This window comes from Cygnus atratus, chromosome 2 (assembly GCF_013377495.2).
Source record: "Cygnus atratus isolate AKBS03 ecotype Queensland, Australia chromosome 2, CAtr_DNAZoo_HiC_assembly, whole genome shotgun sequence".
NCBI lineage: Eukaryota > Metazoa > Chordata > Aves > Anseriformes > Anatidae > Cygnus > Cygnus atratus.
The window spans coordinates 144,039,821-144,061,650 of record NC_066363.1 but is presented as its reverse complement, the minus strand read 5'-3'; the positions used below and the strand labels follow the sequence as shown (position 1 = coordinate 144,061,650).

Sequence of the window (21,830 nt, the reverse complement as noted above, 5' to 3'; positions counted from 1 at the left end):
ATCCTGGTGGGGGTCTGTTATAGACAGCCAAACCAGGATGAGGAGATGGATGAGGAGTTCTATAGGCAGCTGGCAGAAGCCGCGAAATCGTCAGCGCTTGTTCTCGTGGGGGACTTCAACTTCCCAGACATATCCTGGAAGCACAACACAGCCCAGAGAAAGCAGTCTAGGAGGTTTCTGGAGAGGGTGGAAGATAGCTTCCTGATGCAGCTGGTTAGAGAGCCTACCAGGGGAGGTGCCCTGCTAGACCTTCTGTTCACAAACAGTGACGGACTGGTGGGAGATGTGGTGGTCGAGAGCTGTCTTGGGCAGAGTGACCATGAAATAGTAGAATTCTCTATTCTTGGCAAAGCCAGGAAGGGGACCAGTAAGACTGCTGTCTTGGACTTCCGGAGGGCTGACTTTGAGCTGTTCAGGACACTGGTTGGCTGAATCCCTTGGGAGGTGGTTCTGAAGGACAGAAGAGTCCAGGAAGGGTGGGCACTCTTCAAGAAGGAAAATTTTAATGGCTCAGGAGCGGTCTGTCCCCACGTGCCCAAAGACAAGCCGGCGCGGAACTAGACCGGCCTGGCTGAACAGAGAGTTGTGGTTTGAGCTTAGGAGAAAAAAGAGGGTTTATAATCTTTGGAAAAAAGGGCGGGCCAGTCAGGAGGACTATAAGGCTGTTGCGAGGCTGTGCAGGGACAAAATTAGAAGGGCCAAAGCTCATCTGGAGCTCAATCTGGCTACTGCCGTTAAAGATAACAAAAAATATTTTTACAAATACATCAACACCAAAAGGAGGACTAAGGAGAATCTCCATCCTTTACTGGATGCGGGGGGAACTTAGTTACAAGGGATGAGGAAAAAGCTGAGGTGCTTAATGCCTTCTTTGCCTCAGTCTTTAGCGGCAAAACCAGTTGTTCTCTGGATACCCGGTACCCTGAGCTGGTGGAAGGGGATGGGGAGCAGGATGTGGCCCTCACTATCCACGAGGAAATGGTTGGCGACCTGCTACAGCACTTGGATGTATGCAAGTCGATGGGGCCGGATGGGATCCACCCGAGGGTACTGAGAAAACTGGCAGAGGAGCTGGCCAAGCCGCTTTCCATCATTTATCGGCAGTCGTGGCTATCAGGGGAGGTCTCAGTCGACTGGCGGCTAGCAAATGTGATGCCCATCTACAAGAAGGGCCGGAGGGTAGACCCGGGGAGCTATAGGCATGTTAGTTTGACCTCAGTGCCAGGAAAGCTCATGGAGCAGATTATCTTGAGTGTCATCACGCGGCACTTGCAGGGCAACCAGGCGATCATGCCCAGTCAGCATGGGTTTATGAAGAGCAGGTCCTGCTTGACGAACCTGATCTCCCTCTATGACCAAGTGACGCGCCTGGTGGATGAGGGGAAGGCTGTGGATGTGATCTACCTTGACTTCAGTAAGGCTTTTGACACTGTTTCCCACAACATTCTCCTCAAGAAACTGGCTGCTCGTGGCTTGGACTGGTGTACTTTGTTGGGTTAAAAACTGGCTGGATAGCCGGACCCAAAGAGGTGTGGTGAATGGAGTCAAATCCAGTTGGAGGCCGGTCACTAGTGGAGTCCCCCAGGGCTCAGTACTGGGGCCAGTCCTCTTCAATATCTTTATTGATGATCTGGATGAGGGGATTGAGTGCACCCTCAGTAAGTTTGCAGACGACACCAAGTTAGGTGCGTGTGGGTCTGCTCGAGGGTAGGAAGGCTCTGCAGGAGGATCTGAATAGGCTGGAGCGATGGGCTGAGGTCAACTGTATGAAGTTCAACAAGGCCAAGTGCCGGGTCCTGCACCTGGGGCGCAACAACCCCGAGCAGCGCTACAGGCTGGGAGATGAGTGGTTGGAAAGCTGCCTGGCCGAGAAGGACCTGGGAGTACTGGTTGATAGTCGGCTGAATATGAGCCAGCAGTGTGCTCAGGTGGCCAAGAAGGCCAACAGCATCCTGGCTTGTATAAGAAGCAGTGTGGCCAGCAGGTCTAGGGAAGTGATTGTCCCCCTGTACTCGGCTCTGGTGAGGCCACACCTCGAGTACTGTGTTCAGTTTTGGGCCCCTTGCTACAAGAAGGACATGGAGGTGCTCGAGAGAGTCCAGAGAAGGGCGACGAGGCTGGTGAGGGGTCTGGAGAACAAGTCTTATGAGGAGCGGCTGAGGGAGCTGGGATTGTTCAGCCTGGAGAAGAGGAGGCTCAGGGGAGACCTCATCGCTCTCTACAGGTACCTTAAAGGAGGCTGTAGCGAGGTAGGGGTTGGTCTATTCTCCCACGTGCCTGGTGACAGGACAAGGAGGAATGGGCTAAAGTTGTGCCAGGCGAGGTTTAGGTTGGATATTAGGAAGAACTTCTTTACTGAAAGGGTTGTTAGGCATTGGAATGGACTGCCCAGGGAAGTGGTTGAGTCACCATCCCTGGAGGTCTTTAAGAGACATTTAGATGTTGAGCTTAGTGATACGGTTTAGTGGAGGACTTGTTAGTGTTAGGTCAGAGGTTGGACTGGGTGATCTTGGAGGTCTCTTTCAACCTAGACGATTCTGTGATTCTGTGATTCTATCTGAAACAAATCTGTCTGCTGCTTCCTAAATATTGACAGAAATGACATACCTCAGTGTAATGTTAGACAAACATAGATTTAAGTAATAGCTCAGAGAGGTGAAACATATACGGGATGTCCTAAATTAAAAGATTAAAACATTCTCATGTTGTATCATCAGTTAAAGAATGTATTTTAAATGAGAATGTATAAAATTCAATTTGAAAGATTTTGTTATACATCTGTAAAGATATAGGCATAAAAGTAAAAGCCCACGAGTCAGTGAGAATATATCAAATACACTTGTAGAACTTTTTAAAAAAATATGTCCAATTAAGTTTAATGGCTTCTGCAGCCAGACGGGAACACATATTTTACTAAACAATATAGATCGTGCTTACTATCTAGATGCCTGATTTATATCTTCAACTTACCTTTGCATAGCTTGCCAATAAGAAAAATGAGAATTGAGTTAAAAATCTTTGCAAATGCCTATAAATCTAAAGGGTGTCATGTAATAACTAGTTATTAACAGAGCTAGTTTAATTTTTAAATTAATTACTGAAGTCGTACATATTTTTTAATTTAGATAGAGGGCGTTAATGCTTTGTAGGAGTCAAGCATGGCTAACAAATAGATTTTCTTTAGTCCTCTGAAGAAATAAGAAAGTGTTATCATCGCCATTTAAGGTATAGGCAACAATGGCAGAGAGGGGTTAAATGGAGATACAGGAAATTTGTTCTAAAATTAGAAAGCATGCCTGGTTCTGAGGGGGACATGACTGTTTCAAACAGATTTGTCTTTCCAAGTGTATACATATGGCAACACATGCAAGCGATGTAGAGTTTGTAACTGAAATTAATTTTTTAGGACTAAGATTATAATTGGATGGCCACAGAAAATAACTGAATTCAGAAATTCAGAATTTGGAGACTGGATGTCCCATAAAGGGAAATTAATATATTCCACTCGTCAGGGAGACTCGATTCATGAGACACTGTCACTATAAAATCCAGTGCAAAAATGAAAATGAATATTTAAATTTTTGCATGGTGTCAGTATTTATTTTTCCCCATCTCATCATTGATTCTTTGTTGTTGAGCTCCAAAATATTTTAACAAGCTATTTCAGAAAGTGCATCCCATTATATTCTGCGCCTGGGTATGGCAATGTTATATCTGCGTAAGTGGAGAGAAGGATACTTTCTCCTTGAAGGAAAGCTAAAATAATTATAATTAAAGACTTAAAGTAGTCTGGGCAAAATAGAAGTGATATATTGTAGGAAATAATCTGGGTTTGGATAAGGGTTAGGATATATGCTTGATATTTAATTTATAATTTCTTTATATCTTTAGACATCATTTAAATAGAGACATAGAGATGTTTTTAAACAGAGATCCTCCTGTTGGCACTCCCAAACAGAGACAAAAGATGGGTGACCTAATAATTAAAGCAAAAGCCTTGAATGAGGAATTCTGAGCTTGTAATTGAATTATTGTGTAACTTAGGCCATCATCAGATGTCTTGAAGTACACCTGTCATGGTGTTTTCTACTGTCTGCTGCTGAGCTTCCAGAGGTTTTCTTTGAAGAACAAGCAAGGATTAAGGATTTCAACCAAAATTTAGACCATCTGAAAACAGTCCATAATTTTTAAGTGGGGATATTCTTTCTGCAAAAGTTATGAGCCTTTTCACCTCACACAGGTATTGTGAAACTGAAATAATTAGTGCTTATAAATGATTTTTAAATCTTTAAGTAGAAGTCTTACTGGATGTGAAAAACATGTTTTACTCAAATGTAGTACAGTTCTGTGATTTCACCAGAAATTAGTGATATATAAAATGTGCATTAACTGTCAGTCTTCATATATGCAACATAATATACTCCTGATTGCTCTGTCAGGCTTGTAAATATATTAAAATCTTGCTTTCTGACTGTCATGTAACTTTTTAGGCCTAATGAGGTATGTTAAGATTTATCTGCATGTACAGTCTCCTATGTGAAGATTTGGAACTTTCTTGTCATTATTATTTTAGTCCTACTTGTTAATAGTTATTTTCAGAACATCATCTGAAGATACATTATCTAAAAGCTTACAGAAAATTGCAGGATTAGAATTATTTTTTTTTCTATTCTTTGTAGATAGGATTAAAAAACAGCAAACAGTATCAGCTTCTGTATTATTACATTAAAAATATAAATATTTTAATCTGGGAGGATAGATGTAACAAACTATTCTGTATATAGAATCTCAGAATCATAGAGTATCCCGAGTTGGAAGGGACCCACAAGGATCATCAAGTGCAACTCCTGGCTCTGCATGGGACTACCCAAAAATCAGACCACATGTCTGAGAGTGTTGTCTAAATGCTTCTTAACTCTGACAGGCTCGGTGCTGTGACCACTTCCATGGGGAGCCTGTTCCAGTGCCTGACCACCCACTCAACCTTTTTCCTTACATCCAGCCTGACCCTCCCCTGTCCCAGCTTCATGCCATTCCCTCAGGTCCTGTCACTGTTCACCAGAGAGGGAAGATCAGCATTTGCCTCTCTGCTCCCCTCATGAGGAAGCTGTAGGTGACCATGAGGCGTCCCCTCAGTCTTCTCTTTTGTAGGCTGAACAAACCAAGTGACCTCAGCCACTGCTGGTATGTTGTCCTTCACCATCTTTGTTCCCGTCCTTTGGACACTTTCCAGTAGTTTATGTCCTTACATTGTGGTGCCTGAAACTGCACACAGTGCTTGAGGTGAGGCCATACCAGCACAGAGTGGGACAACCCTCAACCAGCTTGCACTGCTGTGCTTGAGGCACTCCAGGGTAAGGTTGACCGTTTTGGCTGTAAAGACCCACTGTTGACTCATACTCAGCTTGCTGTCAACATGGCAAATATCACACAATCTCAAGTCCAAAAGAAGCGAGCACCTGTGATTACCACATTAAATTCTATTCTAATAATAGATGCCAAACACCTCAATAGATTTTCTTGCACAGCTCCTGGGATGCATGCACCGCACTGTAGAGACCACTGGTTTAGTTCACCTTTTGAAAATTTTAGCAATACATCTACTGTGTCTACATCTGAAAGCGCATGTTCTACACTCCTAGAAAGTGTCCTTCGCCATAAGTGATGCTATTCTGAGCCAGGTCATCAGTGTTATTTAGCTTCATATTCTTATATACCTGACTAAAGTGGCAAAGCCGGGGAGGAAAAAAAAACACAGATAGGCTTTGTTCATTTTGCTTAGTCAGATCATTAAAAGAAATCCTTTCCTTCTCTAATTACCACATTGAAAGATGTTCTGGGTAGGCCGTGACAAATAGGTGACTTGCTCAAAACCAATGTGGTTATAGCAGCAAGCAGATTTTCTCAGGACTCCTAGAGCACTGACCGCCCTTTCTACTGCACCCAGCCCCACCTGAGGCTTCCCCCTGCCCTGCCCAGGACCCCATTTCAGCCCCTGGAGCTGCTCCATTTTTCTGGCTACTTAGCCAGTTACATGCATGAATATATATATATATATAGGTATTGTATATGTATATACACCCACACATGCATACATAAATGTGATATATATATATGAAAAGGTTGTTAATGAAAGGCTTTTTTTTTTTTTTCTTCTCTCCAAAGGAAGTTGATGGGAATTTTAGCCATGCTTTCAATTATACTGAGTTTTCGCCTTGTCATTGTAAACTAGTATTCTCACAGTTCTGTTCTTCTGTGTCAGATTTCCTCATATACTTTGTTTCTTTTATGCATTTTTTTTCCTTGTATACTGTACAAGCTAGATCAGCAACAAACAAACAAACAAACAAGAACATTTATTTTAAATGCAATAATGAAAGGTCCTCTCATTCTGGAAAATTTCATTGAAGGGTTTTTTTGTTTGTTTGTTTCAATAGTAGGATTTGTTTACTGTTCCATACACTCTTAAAATACTACTTAGATTTGTTTTTTTAAATTCTATACTAGATTTTTATTAATCTGAAATGTGTTGTTGGTATACAGCATGAGATATAACAATGACAAATTTACTGTCTGAATAATTAAATTCACACAGTATCCAGAAATAATTTCAGAATAGCAATGGCTGTCAGATGTAAACAGAACTTTAAAAAGTCAACTAAATAGTAATAATAATAAATCTTGGTTTCTGTTTTTCAAATTAGAATGCATAAGACAAAACTATTGAAATACCTCCTTTTACTGTTTTAAAGTCAGGTATAGCCAAAACGTACTTATTACTTTGCAAACAGTGAGGTTCTGTTTTTCACAACCTAGTATACTATATATACTTAATATATATATACTTATATACTTATATATACTTAACCTAATTAAGTATAAAAAAGCTGAAATTTTATTAAAAAAAAGAAAAAAAGCAACACTATTATTTGCTATTTTCGCATATGTACTATTAATCAAGAATAGGGAGACTTTTATGGAAGCTTCCAAAGACTAAATTGTCTAAAGGTTGGTGACTAGTGATTTATTTTTTTTAAGTTAGAATGACCTTTTTTTTTTTTTTTCATTCCTTGAATCTTAAAAAATGGACAAAATTTGGCCTAGCTACTAGCTGGTAAGACCTTAGTGTATTATGTGGTATGCTAAAATGTCTAAAATGTTTGTTCTTTTCTGCATTTAATATATAAATTCATTCTCTACATCTATACATACATATATACACATTTATGTTCTTTATAAGAACTGTGATGGAAATATCTGTAAGTTCATTATTTTATCTTTTTTCTAGTTGGTTAACTGCTTTTCACTTTTTCCTATTTAGGCTCTTCTCAGTGATTGGCCTTGCTAATAGCTCTTTGAAAAACCAAATAAAGTCTGTCTATCCAGTTAACGTTATCTTGTAATTTGGCAAATTTTCCATGGAAGTCTGATAAGCTGAAATTTCCTCCTTTACACATTGTTCTGAGCTTTTTATTGCACTCAGGCAAATCATCAGTTACATTTTTTAATAGACTGCATATCTTTAATCAGTTTTCCTGTACTGAAGGTGTCCCTTGTTTTTTTTTTTGCTCTCAGGATAATGTATTGCTGCTTATATGTTTTACTGGTGATGTTAGATTTTTTAAACGGAAGTTTCTACATGACTTGTACAACAAATATAATCTCTGATTATTTAACTGTTTTACTAGGTTCAGTAAAAACTCCAAAAAAGATTTATTTTCTTTAATATTAATTTATCCATGTTGATTTTTAAATCGTTGTTCATTGTTTTCTCTAAATTTTATTTCCCTTTAGAGTTTATACATACGTGCGTATACGTCCATATGTATAATTATCATTCATGATTTCTCAGTGTGGTCTTAAATTAACTATGTAGCTTTCACATCTCTGGCAGTTAGAAGTCACATATATGCATTGTTAGAGTGAGTTTCAATCTTTTAAAACAACTTTGAAAACAGATAAGGAAATACATAAGTAAACACCTCAGGAAGTTAGACATTTAGGAAACCTCTTAAGTGACACCAATGACTTCGTAATTTAAAAAATGATACTTCCTTTTAAACAGATATATCGGATTTTTATCTCCTATGGATATATATATAACTCCATTAACTACAGTGGTTATCTATTTATTTTAAATAAATTGAAAATAAATAAGCATTAATTTTCATCTTTTCAAAATATATAGGTCAGAGAAAAAAACCTTATTCCACCAGAAATATTCTTCCTTCATACCTCTGATCATATTAATTTTCTGATGCTCACAAGCTGTGACAACAGGCTGGATATCCTACAAATTTTTGTGCAAGTTTCATAACTACGTCTTTGTACGTATCATATTTGATTAGCTAAATGAATTGCCATGCTGACCATGTTGTTTTCTTACTCCATAATAATCTCAAATACAAAATTCATGTGCTTATCTGTGCATATGAGTAAAACTCATAATAACTTCTGAAGAGCAGACTGGTATTTTGAAATGGCAAAAGCTGTCACATATTTCTGTCTCCCACCAAGAACTGCTTCCATGCTTAGAAGACAATGAGGTCTTATGAGTCTTCTTTTATTTGTAACGTAAAATGAATTAATGATCTTTTTGTGTGTGTTTACAGTACGTCTGCAATCAGATGTGGTACTGTAAGAAAATGGCAGTTTCCACAATTATATAGTGACTTAGAAGTGTAAAAGCCTTATTAATTCTAAATGGCAGATCATACATATCGGTGTGTAATAATTTGCTTGTAGATGAGTGCAGTAAAAATCCCTTTTTTATGAAAAATATTAAAGGTCAAAATTGATCAGTCTCATATTTGTATTTTACTGAGCTACTACTGCTGTCACTGAGTCAGTGAAGTAACTGCTTATGTTATGTTTAAAGGCAGTGAGTTCAATATACATCTATGACCACAAGCTGTTAGTATAAATTTAAAAATGTTTTTTTTTAAAGATGTTAGACATCCATGTCTCTATGCTTATGTATTTCCAAATTCTGTATTAGATATTCAGAAGCACAGTCAGAACTAATCTTCAAATGCATGTATTATCTCTATAGGAATGGTAATCTACGTCATGCCATTAAATCAGTTCCAAAAAATAAAGAGATTTCTAGCTGGTTAATAGTGAACCAAAGCCAGTACAGAAACCTCAGAAGACACAGGTGTAAACTAGGAAGGAACTAATCAGTTTCTCAGTAGTGATAGTGATTCATTTCTTGATATTCACACTAGTAATATTTCAATTACTGGAAAATGCAACAGCTCAGATTTTGACTAGTGTTATGAGGCTAGCTTGTACTGTGATCTTAACTTGAAGTAGTAAATAATGAATTTTGACAGACTTTTAAAATTCTTCAAAAATAGACATCAAATATGTCTATATTAAGGAATCTTCTTATGTCAAAAGAACCTACTCATAATGAATCTGAATGCCTGTGAAACTTCCGTTCTGCATTGTATTTTGGAAACAGGTACCCAATCACCCATACAAGTGACTAGACTATATTAAGATTGTAAAGTAGGGTTCTCAAAACTCTAAAATGTGACAGATTCAACAAAATCAGGAAAAGGTGTTGTGTTGTTAACTTACCGCTATACATTTTTTAATATGTAATATAACACTCTCAACGTATGCAAAAAGCTTATAGAATGTTCAAAAAGCTGAAAGTCTTTCTTTTTGAATAAGCCTTTTTGCAGCTGCTGGTCTAAAATGTAATACCAGACAGCTATATTGCTATCAAAGTTGTAGTTCTTACCAGTGTTTACACAAAACAACACCACCACTACAATCTACAGTTCTTAGCATTATTTCTATTCAAATTTGTATTTCCTAATTTTAAAATTTTGTTTACATTCTAAATGAATGCAGAATCTTTTTGCTTGTCATGTATTGCTAACTTGTTCTAAGATTTATTAGGACAGAAGAATAGCACTTAGGTTGTTCCCTCATTTTCTCTCTCAAAAAAAATCATGTTCATAATATCTGTTATACAGATAATCAGTTTTCTTGCACAACAGATACTGTCCTGTGTCCCATCTTTTAACGGTCATCCATTTCATTTGAAAAAAAGGCAGGTAAAATTGGGATAACCTAAATTCCTCTGTGCCTAACTCCATACAGTCCCTAATGGACAACTATCTACATGAGATGAAAAAATAAGTGTTATAGATCTTGTTACCATTTTAAATAAAGAAGAAGTAACATCTGACATATTTTACTTCAAGTATCCCAACAATATTATTTCTAACAGAGGGGGTTGCTAGAGAACGTGGTGTAAAAATTCACCAAAATTAGTAGTTTCCTCTGTTAAGTGCTGACAAATTCCAGAAAAGTGGGTAAGTAACACAATAATTCTTAAGGTGATGTATGTGATTTTTCTCTTTTTCTACATATTGTTTGTTTTTTAACTTCAGCATTTCAACTTGAAAATAAATTGTGACACTTTCTTCTGGAAGAAAATAAAAACAACATAATTTTGTTGGAAATTACTGATGCACTCACTGAAAAAGAAAGTAACAAATCTGTCATTAGCAATCTTTTCTCACAAATATAAAAATATCATTTCTATGCTCCCATATTTAGACATGTCTGCAGAATTAGAAGTAATTAAGCTCCTAGTACATTTATTTCTTTGCATTTTACAAAACAATTCAGCAGCCTTCAGGAAATCAGTTTTTTACTGTTATTACAGTTTGTTTTCCTTTTAATTAACTTTTTTTTTCCATGTTTCTAAAACCTTGTGATTTCAGAAAAACTTCATGTTTATGAAGTTTTATGAAAGTCCCTGCTTATTAAACTTTATGGAGGAAATGTGTATGTGTGCTTTACATAATTGAGCTGCCAAACTGCATATAATGTATAATCTTCTTTTAAAAGAGTAACTTAATATATTTCTCAGGTCATGTTTGCTTCCATTTATCAGCCCTATATTCTCATTTTTTGGCATGGGTAAATAACATGACAGCATTTGGAAATTGTTAATCTGTTTTGCATGTTTACCAGTTGAAAATATAGAGAGCTGAACTGAAGTTGACTCAAACTATTCATCTGACATATTCTTTATTTGGTTAGCAGATGATAAGTAGAATTGTCTATTTCAACAGTAGTTACTTTTGCAACTTTCAGCTTCTCTGTAAGCTTTGCTCATGTTAAATGGACTTACTCATGTGAAGAACTGCATAAATCTTCTCAGTCAGTACTTCCAAAATTCAGTGAGAACAGTTTATTTTTTCATCAACTTTGCTTAAGCCTTGCAGTGCTGCAAGAACCGTCACAGAACCATAATGGCAGTTCACAGATAGGCGAATTATCTTGTGAGCAACTGCGAGAATTCAGAAGGGTGGTCAGGGAATGTCTTGAAACAAAGACATAGGAAGTCTTTAAAATTTTCAAAAAATAAATCAGAGAATTTATGTAGACCAAGTGGACTACAATAGTCCAGGAGTGGTTTTCAAATGATCACTGAAAGCTAAACACTTACACTACATTTCCTGTGCTCTGCAGCCCTTCAAAGGTTGCAGTGGTTGATAATGAATCTCATGTGATCAGAGGCAGGTAACTTGGGATGCCTGTTGAAATAAAGACAACCAGTAAAAGGATAAAAGAAGCAATGATGATGTTGAACAAGAAAATGCAGTGTTGACATGCAGAGTAGCAGACAAATTACTGGGAAAATAAATCTATTTATTTACTTACTTATTTTTTAATTTGCAAACTATGGGTTATAGACTAGAAGATAAAACATAAGCATATTATAATATGATATAACTGTAATATAGCAGAACATTGGTTTCAGTGCAGTTATACTGATACTTGTCAAAAAACACAGATGTGATTTGTTCATCAGTTGCCTGAAAAATGCAATGAAATCAATCAAATAATCATGTAGCCATTAACACCTTAAAGGGATTATTTTTTTATATATCTGTTGTATTACAGACTATAGTATTGATGATGATCTTGAAGGTCTTTTCTAACATACATAATTTGATGATTTTCTGAGGGGTAAAGGTGGTGCAAATTGTGTGGAAGTAGTGAAGAAACAATGTGCTTGTCACATTTGATTGTCTTTTCTAGTAACCTTATTTTTTTCTTCCTCTCTGAAGTATTTAAAATTGCGTAGTATATGAAGAAAAAATGTCACAGTAATCAATCACCAGCATTGTTTTCCTGAGAATTTAGGAAGTTTTTAATGTTCTAGGTATTGCTTGTGAATTTGTATGGTGAAAAAAAATGGTGCATAAATAATTCACACTGGAGATTCACATAATCGTTCTATGAATGAGCTCTTTTAACGGGGTCATATTTACCAGGTGATTTTCATACAGCTGCAGAAGTTACCACCAGAAGTGTAATAACTGTCTACTAGCAGAAATGCAGTGAAGGCTAGAACCAGAAATGAGCCAAAATGCCTAAGGAGGTTTTTTAGTTTTATTTATTTATTTATTTATTTTTTTAAGGAGTGGTTAGCTGTGTGCTTCCATTTTGAATTACATTATTTCTGGTGACTAATGGGGAAAAAGGATAAACTAGTCTGCATCCAGGAAAAAACAACTGTGCATTCAGCAAAGATCTAAGTATTAAGGAGCCGACAATGAAGGCCTTTCATTGGCTTCAGCAGGCTGAAGTTAGTGCCTAAAAAGTGTTATTCTCCAGCAGAAATGTCCCTGTTTCTGTCCTTCCGGTTATTTGTGATGTTAGATGCAACCTAAAGTAAATAATTATATCAGGTGGGTTGTGGGTTTCTTGTTTTGTTTTGTTTTTATGGTATACTACTGTAAACAACTATACTGACTTTAATTTGTAACTAAATGTTATTTACAATCCTTAAAAACAGATAGCACTATTTTGTATAAGATTTTTACATATTTCCTTTAAAGTTTCTAGGAAAAATGTTGACATAGTCATACACTAATAAATAAACAAACAAAAATATACAATGATAAGAGAGTGATCTTTGTGTTCTACTTCATAAATTCTTATCTTTCAAGAAGGTAATAGCATAAACTTACTAAATTCTTCTTAACCATTCAAATTAAAGTGTTCTTTTAAAATAAATAGAGCAATTTCTCTTAGTACAGCTTCTCTTTTCACTCCAATTACGTTAGTTTTTTGAAAGAAAAGCTTGGACACAAGAGAAAGTATATTTTATTTTGTTAGAATAACTAAACATGAGTCATTCCATTGTCTCATATTAGGTAGTTCTATTTTTTACTCAATGGTATTTTAATCCTTTATATCTCGATTAACTTAAATTAGAGCTTGTGTTATGATACTGCTACATGCATTTCATATTTGAATTAAAAGGTGAACTTTCTTTTTGCAGTTAAGACTTGTGGATCCAATCTTCAGGGTCCTGGCGGCACTTTCACATCACCCAATTTTCCATTCCAGTATGACAGCAATGCTCAATGTGTGTGGGTCATCACAGCTATCAATACTAATAAGGTAAGTTTAACATTCTGGCTTTGCTTTAAAAATAAATGCCACAAAAGCATAAGTAGGCCATGACATTTGTTACTAATATGATTTGTTTCCACAGTTCAGCAGCTGTATGTGGTACATTGCAGAAATTTCTATGAAGTGGCTGATATTAGATGGGTATGGACAGATGTTAAAACATGTTGTTTTTCCTAAGAGTGTTTTACTTTTTGTATGCCAAGTAGTAGCCATCATGTTTTTATATGGTTCTTGAAATGAATTCCCAGAAGAAATTACCCATGGTATGAAACAATATCATGGGTCCACAAACATTGTGTTACAGTTAGTAGAGCTGCACTGTGTGTAAAAGTGCTTGCATTGTATTTGGCCTCAGACTATGTGAGAAATCACTGAAATTCATGAATTCACTTTTACTTCTTGAAGGACTATTATAAAGTTGTATAACTTATTTCACTGTCTGAACTGTTTTATTGAAATCTCACACACTTTATACCTACAGTTTATAACAAAGCACTAGGAGTTCTGATAATGCCAGATGAGTCAAAAGCAATAAAGCTAACTTATGATACCAGTTGTCCTTAATTTCAACAGCTAGGCACCTGGCAGCAATGACTATTTCTAGGTGTATCACTTCATCTGAACTGAGAGTAATGGACTTGTTTAGAAGTAATACAAAAGAAATTAACTGTATAGTTCAGGAATGTTTTATCAACATCTGTGTTTGCTGCTATCGGGAGTATGTTCTACCTCCTCATTTCTTTTCTGTGTTGCCATCTGCATCACACTCCATGAATTGATCACAGAGGCTTTGAAGGCCTACCCATCCACACTGAATTTATTAATCATGAAGCAGTGAAAACCTGATTCCATTTCAGAAGCCGTTTGGCTACATTGTTAGATTTCTCTTTCTACTCCTCTTACAATGTCCTGTGTGGAAGAATCTGTCTCCAGCCACCTTTGTGTTCCACTTTGGAAGAAGAAAAAAGAATATTTAATCAAGTGACTGGAATATTCATAATGAAAAGGGTAGATGTTTTTGGTGGGAGTTTGGTGATATTGAGGGGGTTGTTTGTTTGTTTTATACTTGTTCCAAGGACTTTTAATCCAGTTTATCCAATTTATAGATCTTTAAAAATCTGTCAAGAGGTCCTGAAAGATGATGCAGAGAGCAATAGTTGTCTGTCCTTCAGGTGACATTGTATTTGCAGTTTCAGAAATGTTTCCAAAGTTCAAAATAATAAAGCTCCATTTCTCTAGCCAAAAGAAGCTTCATATTTTTATAAATTTTTATTTTTATTAACCAAAATCCTTAGGGAACAAGATTAAATTGATGCATGTCTAGAATTTCTGAGAGCAAATTCTGTCAAATTTGGCAGTGTATAGAATTTAATATCCTGTTCTTTGAGGAAGCTAAGTGCAGTTCCTACAATTTGAACACGTGATCTAAATATTTGGTTTGAAAACCATCATTGAGCTAATGTATAGAATTAAATGAAGACCCTTTAGGACATATTTTTACTTAAAATATATTACTTTCTTAAATCCAGCAAGAGCATGCCTACATAAAAAAGTCACGTGGGAATGACTTTAAGCTCACAATTAGTATGTACCATCTGGCAAATCTCAAGTGGCTCCAGAGTTAAGATATTAATGACTTGAAGAGGTTTAAGAATTACACTTTTGGACAGAAATATTTATGTCTTGATACTGCCATCCTTCATCTTCCTCACCAATTCATAACATGATGATGCAGTGTTATCTTCAAAACTCCAGAACTTTGTTGCGATCAAAAGTATTCACTGGAGCATTCAAAAGCATTATTCATCAGTATTGTTTTCCTTACACATTTCCACTTTTTTTTTTAAAGGAATTTTGGATTTAAAGCTGAGTGCAGGAAAGTAAGAAGTGAGCATGTTTTGTCTCTGGTTGTTATGGAATCCTAGAATCATTAAATGGTTTGAATTGGAAGGGACCCTTAAAGATCATCTAAGTCCAACCCTCCTGCCATGGGCAGAGACATTTTTCACCAGATCAGGTTGCCTAAAGCCCCATCCAGCCTGGCCTTGAACACTTCAGGGAGGGGGCATCCAGAACTCCTCTGGGCAACCTGTTCCAGTGTTTCACTGCCCTCAAGTGGTGAAGTAAGCATGGTTCACAGAGTCACAGAATAAATGAGGTTAGAAGGGACCTTTGGAGGTCATCTTTTCCAACCCCCCTGCTCAAGCAGAGACATGTAAGAGCTGGTTGTCTAGGACCATGTCCAGATGGCTTCGAATATCTCCAAGAAGTGAAACTCCATAGCCTCCTTGGGCAACCTGTTCCAGTGCTTATGTCACTTTCACAATGAAAAAGAGTTTTCCTCAGTTCAGACAGAACCTCCCATGTTTGTGTTTCAGTTTGTTCTATTTCTTCTTATCCTGTCACTGAACACCACTGAAAAAGAGTTTGGCTCCATCTTTGATACATCCTCCCTTCAGATATTTATATGCGTTAAGATCCCACTGAGCCTTCTTCAGGCAAACTAGACCCAGCTCTCTCAGCGTTTCCTGAGATGCTGCAGTGCTTTAATCATCTTAGTATTCCCTTTGCAGGACTCTCTATGGTAGCTCTATATCTATGGAGGTGCCTGTTAGGCTTGTCTTTCTCTCAAAACTCTTAAGAGATCAAATGCTTTGCTTTGGAAGCAGATCAGGTTAGTCAAGCAGGATCTGCCTTTCATAAACCCATGCTGACTGGGTCTGATCACCTGGTTTTCCGGTAGGTGCTGTGCAATGGCAGTCAAGATGATCTGCTCCATGACTTTCCCTGGTACTGAGGTCAGATGGACAGGCCTTTAATTCTATGTTTCCTTCTTCTTGCCCTTCTTGTAGATAGGTGTCACAGTTACTAATCTTCAGTCAACTAAGACGTCCCCTGATCGTCAGGACTGCTGATAAATTGTTGAAAGTAATTTGGCAATCACTTCTGCCAGCTCCTTTAGTACCCTTGGACGAATCCCATCTGGCCCTGTAGATTTGTATGTGTTCAAGGAGTGTAGTAGGTTGCTAACCATTTCATCTTGGATTATAATGGCTTTATTCTGCTCCCTGTCTCTGTCTTCCAGCTCAGCAGGATAGGTACCCTGAGAAGGATTAGTCTTACTAATAAAGACTGACATAAAGAGCACATTAAGTTACTCCCCTTTTGCTCATCTGCTGTCTTTTTCTCTCTCTCTCTTCTCTCCCCTCCCCCCTCCCCCCCATCCAATAAAGGATGGAGATTCTCCTTAGCCCTCCTTTTGTTGTTTATGCATTTATAAAAACTTTTTAAATTGTCTTTTACTGCCATAGTCAAGTTAAATTCTATCTGGGCTTGGGCTCTTCTAGTTTCGTCCCCGCATAACCTTGCAACATGTTTGCAGTCCTCCAGAGTTGCTGGCTCCTTCTTCCAAAGGTCATAAACTCTTTTTTTCTTCCTGAGTTCCAGAAGAAGCTCTGTTCAGCCATGCTGGTCTTTTTTTGCTCTGTCTTGTTTTTCGGCACCTAGGGGCAGCCTGCTCTTATGCCTTCAAGATTTCTTTATTGAAGAATGCCCAGCCTCCCTTCACTCCTTCACCCTTCAGAACTGCCTCCCAAGGGACTCTTTCAAACAGTTCCCTAAATAGGCCAAAATCTGCCCTCTGAAAATCTAAAGTAGCAGTTCTGGTAACCACCCTTCTTGCTTCTGCAAGGATTGAGAATTCTGTCATCTCATTATCACCATGCCCAAGACAGCCTCCAACCATCACCCATGAGACCTTCCCTGTTAAGAAACAATGGGTCAGGTGGTGCACCTTCCCTCATCAGTTCCCTCACCACCTTTGTATATCCAATTAGTTTAAATTTTCACTAAATTGATCTTCTTCTTCTGAAAGTCTTCCTTTCTCCACACTTTCCGTCTGATCTCAGGGTTCTGTAATTCCTGAATTCAGTGAGACAGAAGTGCAAAAAGCATCCAGTATATCAGTCTTTTCCGTGTCCTTTGTCACCATGTGACCTGCTCCATTAGTGCAGAGACCTTAGCTCCCTTCATTTTCTTTTTATTGCTGACATACATATAGAACCTCTTGTTCCACTCATGTCCCTTGCTAGAGAAAACAAAGAAGGGATGCCTCCTCTCTGAAGCTCTTAAAAGTAAATATATTTTCATTACATATTTTTAAACAAAACTTTTTTTGTGTCTTTTTTTTTTTTAATGTTACTATACCTTTTACTGTCTGGTTAGAAAGAGTATCTTGGCTTTAAAACTGTATGTGAATGTATACAAAAGTGTAGCATGCTAGTAGCAGACCTATTTGCTATGAGCTGTCCAACATGATTAATTTAAACTGGAGGTCATATGTATGTATGTATGGGAAATGTATGGCAAAATACAGCACAATGGATTATTTTGTTTGGTGTGAAAATCTGTTCTACGTATTTAATTATTATTATTATTGCTTTTAAAAATTGGCAAATATTAAAATGAGATAAACTGTCTTGACAACATATAAGGAACAATGCACTGCATGCCACAATGTGGTCAAATCATCATTAAAAAATGTATATAAAATGTGACGAGCATCAAACAGAATATTTTAAACATATTTTTCTCAAATTTTTATATCAGTCTATGGGTTTCTACCTATCTGTGTATGTTTTACTTAACTGTTTATGAGTTTTGTCATTAAGTTGATAAATATTGCATTCTTTCCTTAATTTTGAATATATGTAGTTGTCAGTCTATCTAAAAATATATACCTCATGTAGGGAATGTAATGTCAAATGGAGACCTCCTTATAAATCTTTCATTATTACTCTCAAAAAATGGATCTAAAATGCCAAAGCTAGGGTTACAGAGATTTGCCTGAAAGAACATTCAACATGTGCCTCTCTGTGGTACATTAAATACAGAACAGAATTGAAAATTTGATGCTTTGGCCTGAACTGTGATTCTCATATTGTTAATCCCTTGAGTCCATAGGAAATATAACTGCACAGAAACGAGAATAAGGTTTTCTCAGTTTGGATTCAACCTCATTACATCTCTCACATCTAGTTAGGGAAATGATACTTGGATATCTCATGGGATGTTGTACAAACTCGTCATGTAGTTTCATCATTCATTTTGAACTCTTAACGACAGACACGGAGAAGGCTGAAGTACTCAACAACTTCTTTGACTCAGTCTTTACTGCCAGTCAGGCTTCCTAAGTCTTTCATTTCCCTAAACCTGTAGATGGAGGCTGGGGGAGCAAAATCCCACCCAGTGTAAGCAACGAGCAGGTTCGAGACCACCTGATGAATCTAAATAAGTACAAATCTATGGGGCCTGATGACATGCATCCCAGGGTCCCGAGGGAATTGGCTGATGTAGTTTCCAGGCCTCTCTCCATCACACATGAAAAGTTCTGGCAGTCAGGTGAAGTCCCTGGTGACTGGAAAAAGGAAAGAACACTTCTATTTTGTCCTGGTTTCATCTAGGTTAGAGTTATAGTTCTTATCAAGAAATAGCTGGAAATATTGGTTATAATTTTCTATGGTATCACATTTCATTTAGTCTGTCTCAGATATGAACTGTATGCACAGAAAGCAGTTTACAGGCTGAATTTTACAGTTACTTACACTTGCTCCAGGGCTGTCTTTCTCTCAGGTCCTGTTTGGCCCTGTTCTCCATGTGACTAGTAACAAAGTTTTGCTTTATTCATGGACTAACAGCCTTTGTTAAAGGGAAATAGCAGTTTGCAACCTCTGAAGAGAGAAGCATAGATCAGACTTGTTTTATTTAGAGCTTTGTATGGGAAAGCTATAGGTAGAAGAATCTAATGATTTGAAGAAAGTGTCTTTAAAATTTCATGCAGTAAATAGCACCTCATTTTACAAAAGAAAATGCTGGGTGGATTGAGCTCATGCAAAGGCTTTTTTTTTCTTCCTTTTTTTTTTTTTTTCTTTTTCTTTTTTTCCCTGAACTTACAGAATAGAATCATGGAAAAAGTTTCATTTTGTTAGGAGCATTGCAAGATTTTCTGTATTGGGCTGTCTGGTGACACAGCCTTAGTTCCTATGTTTCTTTGGTTCTGTAAATCAAAGTATCAACTCTTGCTTCTAGTGAGACAAATTCACAGCTGTGAATTGTTATCACAGCTTAAGCATGCTAAAACCAGCTTTGGCCAAGAGAAAACCAAATAATGCAGAGATGCTTCTTGTCAGGTCAGTACAAATCCTGAAGGCTTTTACTAGTAATGGAAAAAATCATACTTGCTGGGCTGCAGTAAAACCTAGTTCATGCTGTTTAGCTTAAATAGCATGTGGGATGAGAGTGTCAGTTTTGATTCTTGATTTTGTTCTTCATAAGGATGGGCTATAAAATGCTTAGTCTAGATTTAATAACAGGCTAAAACTTAAGTGAGATCAGAACTAGGGCTAAAGTTAACCAGACTTCAAATCTTACAAATTATACTTGTTGATTTTTTTGTAATCCACAGTGATAGAAATGCTGTGGAAAGCATCAGTGCTAGAATGACAGCCTTTCTGACAGATCTCAGACGTATTCACACCACATAAAATTCACCACAAGGAAGCAGAAAAATAAGCAAAAGAGATTCTTTAAAAACATATCAAGCTGTTTTCCAAAAATTTTAAGGAGAAATTAAACATACAACATCAAATTTAAAAATAGGTTCTTCTGTTAATTGTACTTGACAGGAATTTATATAAAAAGAAATTTGACATGATCATATCCTATGTTACTGTTCATTTGTCACCATCATATTTTATATTTTATATTCAGTGTATTTAATGCATAAAAGTATTCTTACTATCTGAATAAATAGGTAAATGTATCCTGAATGTTTCAACAGTTTGCCAGTGTTCACCTTTTATCTATTCCACGTCAAAATAATTTTGAAATCAATAATGATTTGCTTCTGAGAGTTGGGAGTTGGTTGTTCATTTTTTGTTTCTCTTATATATATATATATATATATGTATATTTGCTAGGTCTTTCTGTGGCTGTCAAATATTTTATATTCCATTCTTTCCCTACTCCTTCCTTATGTCACGATGTTGCTGTTTCCCTCCTGTAAAAATTTCATCTTTGCATTTCTGTTTGTGTGCTTTTTAGGCAAAGCCAAAATATGTGAAATAAACTCAGCAAAAAAAGCTGAATGTTTACATTTAATTTACCACAGCTGTGTTATCTCATTAACTATTGTCGGTGGAACATTTCCTAAGCTTCTCATCAAGCTTAAACCCAGTTGCCATGCATATTTATTCATGTTGACAGTATAAATCTCAGGCAGGCTGGGTAGTTTACCATGAAATCAAACACTCATTTCATGATGTCTGTTTTAGTCAGACCTGTTTGAACAAACAACACGATAGCTCTTTTTAAAATCAAATGTCTCAAACTTGGCTTTTCCTAAGCCTGTTGTCAAGATATACTGCAGGTGTTTCAGTCAATGAAATGATCAGAAAATATGATAATATTTAAGCTCACTCTTAACTATATATTTTAACCATAATCCAGTTTTTCTTCCATGTTATTTGTGGATAAAGAAAATCTGGTGCTGTATTTATCAAAAGAAGATAATTTATTATATATGGAACTAGGAGATGTAAAATACTTCACTCCTGTTCATAAGCTATTGAATTGCTTTTTAGTTTTATTGCTGCTATTCTTCCATATCATTCAAAATCATTTGCTGTTTAATGTCTTTATCAATGACTTAATGAAATTGAGTGAACTCTCAGCAAATTTGCAGATGACACCAAGCTGAGTAGTGCAGCTGATGCAACAGAAGAAAGCCATGCCATCCAAGGTGATCTGGACAAGCTTGAGAAGTGTGCCCACATAAACCTAATGAGGTTCAACAAGTCCAAGTGCAAAGTGCCGCACCTGGGTTGGGGAAATCCCAGACATGGGTACAGACAGGGAGAAAAATGCAATGAGAGTAGCTCCCTAGAGAAGGACCTTGGGGTTTTGGTATGAGCCAGCATGTGTGTACTTGCAGCCCAGAAGGCCAACTACAGGCTGGGCTGCATCAACAGAGGAGTGGCCAGCAGGTTGTGGAAAGGGGACCTCTATTCTGCCTTTGTGAGGTCCCACTCGCAGTGCTGCTTCCAGGCCTGGAGCACCCAGAAGGATGTCAGTCAATTAGAGAGAGTCCAGAGGAGGGCTGCCATGAAGATGATCAAAGGACTGGAGCACCTCTCCTATGAAAAAAGACTAAGAGAGCTGGGGTTGTTCAGCCTGGAGAAGAGAAGGCTCCTGGAAGACTTCATTTTGTCCTTTCAGCACTTAAAGGGGCTTATAAAGAAGATGGAGAGTGACTTTTTACATGGGTATGTAGTGATAGGACAAGGGGGGATGGTTTTAAACTAAAAGAGGGGAGATCA

General features: G+C 37.1%; 1 protein-coding gene across 3 annotated transcripts in view; it reads left to right on the top strand.

The window, feature by feature from the left end:
• Positions 1–21,830, top strand: part of CSMD3 (CUB and Sushi multiple domains 3) — a 710,218-nt gene that overhangs the window by 309,195 nt on the left and 379,193 nt on the right. For all 3 annotated transcript variants that reach the window (XM_035546237.1, XM_035546236.1, XM_035546235.1), the window contains one exon: positions 13,322–13,443. In XM_035546237.1, coding sequence (XP_035402130.1) covers positions 13,322–13,443 — 122 coding nt within the window. The remainder of the gene's footprint in view (positions 1–13,321; positions 13,444–21,830) is intronic.